This window comes from Calidris pugnax, unplaced genomic scaffold (assembly GCF_001431845.1).
Source record: "Calidris pugnax isolate Ruff unplaced genomic scaffold, ASM143184v1 scaffold14, whole genome shotgun sequence".
Taxonomy (NCBI): Eukaryota; Metazoa; Chordata; class Aves; order Charadriiformes; family Scolopacidae; genus Calidris; species Calidris pugnax.
Genome location: NW_015090793.1, coordinates 1,013,927 through 1,014,571, shown reverse-complemented (window position 1 = coordinate 1,014,571; position 645 = coordinate 1,013,927). Strand labels below are relative to the sequence as shown.

General features: G+C 61.7%; 1 protein-coding gene across 1 annotated transcript in view; it reads right to left on the bottom strand.

Annotated features, from left to right (window-relative positions):
- Positions 1-111, bottom strand: part of WDR1 (WD repeat domain 1) — a 20,028-nt gene extending 19,917 nt beyond the window's left edge. Inside the window, exon 1 of the mRNA XM_014966694.1 lies at positions 15-111. Coding sequence (XP_014822180.1) covers positions 15-111 — 97 coding nt within the window. The remainder of the gene's footprint in view (positions 1-14) is intronic.
- Between the last annotated feature and the right edge of the window lie 534 nt (positions 112-645).

Below are 645 nucleotides of genomic sequence, written 5' to 3'. Positions count from 1 at the left end.
CGGCTCTGCCCGGCCCTGGGGTGGGCGCCGCCGGGAAGGGCTGCGCATGCGCGGCCCCCCCTTCCGCCCCCGCTGTGGGGATCCTCGGGGGCATGCGCGGGCGTCGGGCATGCGCGGAAGGGGGGAACGGGGGACACGGGACACGGTTGTGGGGAGGGTCCCCGGCGTTGTAATGGGGGCTGCCCGGGCGGTGAGGGGGTGTTGGGGCTGTGAGGGAGAGGAAATCCGCCCGAATACCGAGGGAAGGGGAGAGGGGGTGCGGGGGAAGGAGGAGGCCTAGGGACGCCTGCGGGTGCGGGGGGGCCACAGGCCGGGGAGAGCCCCTTGCCCTGTGGGCCCTTTCATAGAGTTATAGAATCATAGAATCGTCTAGGTTGGAAGAGACCCTTGGGATCATTGAGTCCAACCATCTACCCTACTCTACAAAGTCATCCCCTACACCATATCCCCCAACACCGCATCTAAACGGCCCTTAAACACATCCAGGGATGACTCAACCACCTCCCTGGGCAGCCTGTTCCAATGCCTGACCACTCTTTCTGTCAAAAATTCTTTCCTAATGTTCAGTCTAAACCTACCCTGTTGGAGCTTGAAGCCATTCCCTCTTGTTCTGTCATTAATTACCTGTGAGAAGAGACCAGCACC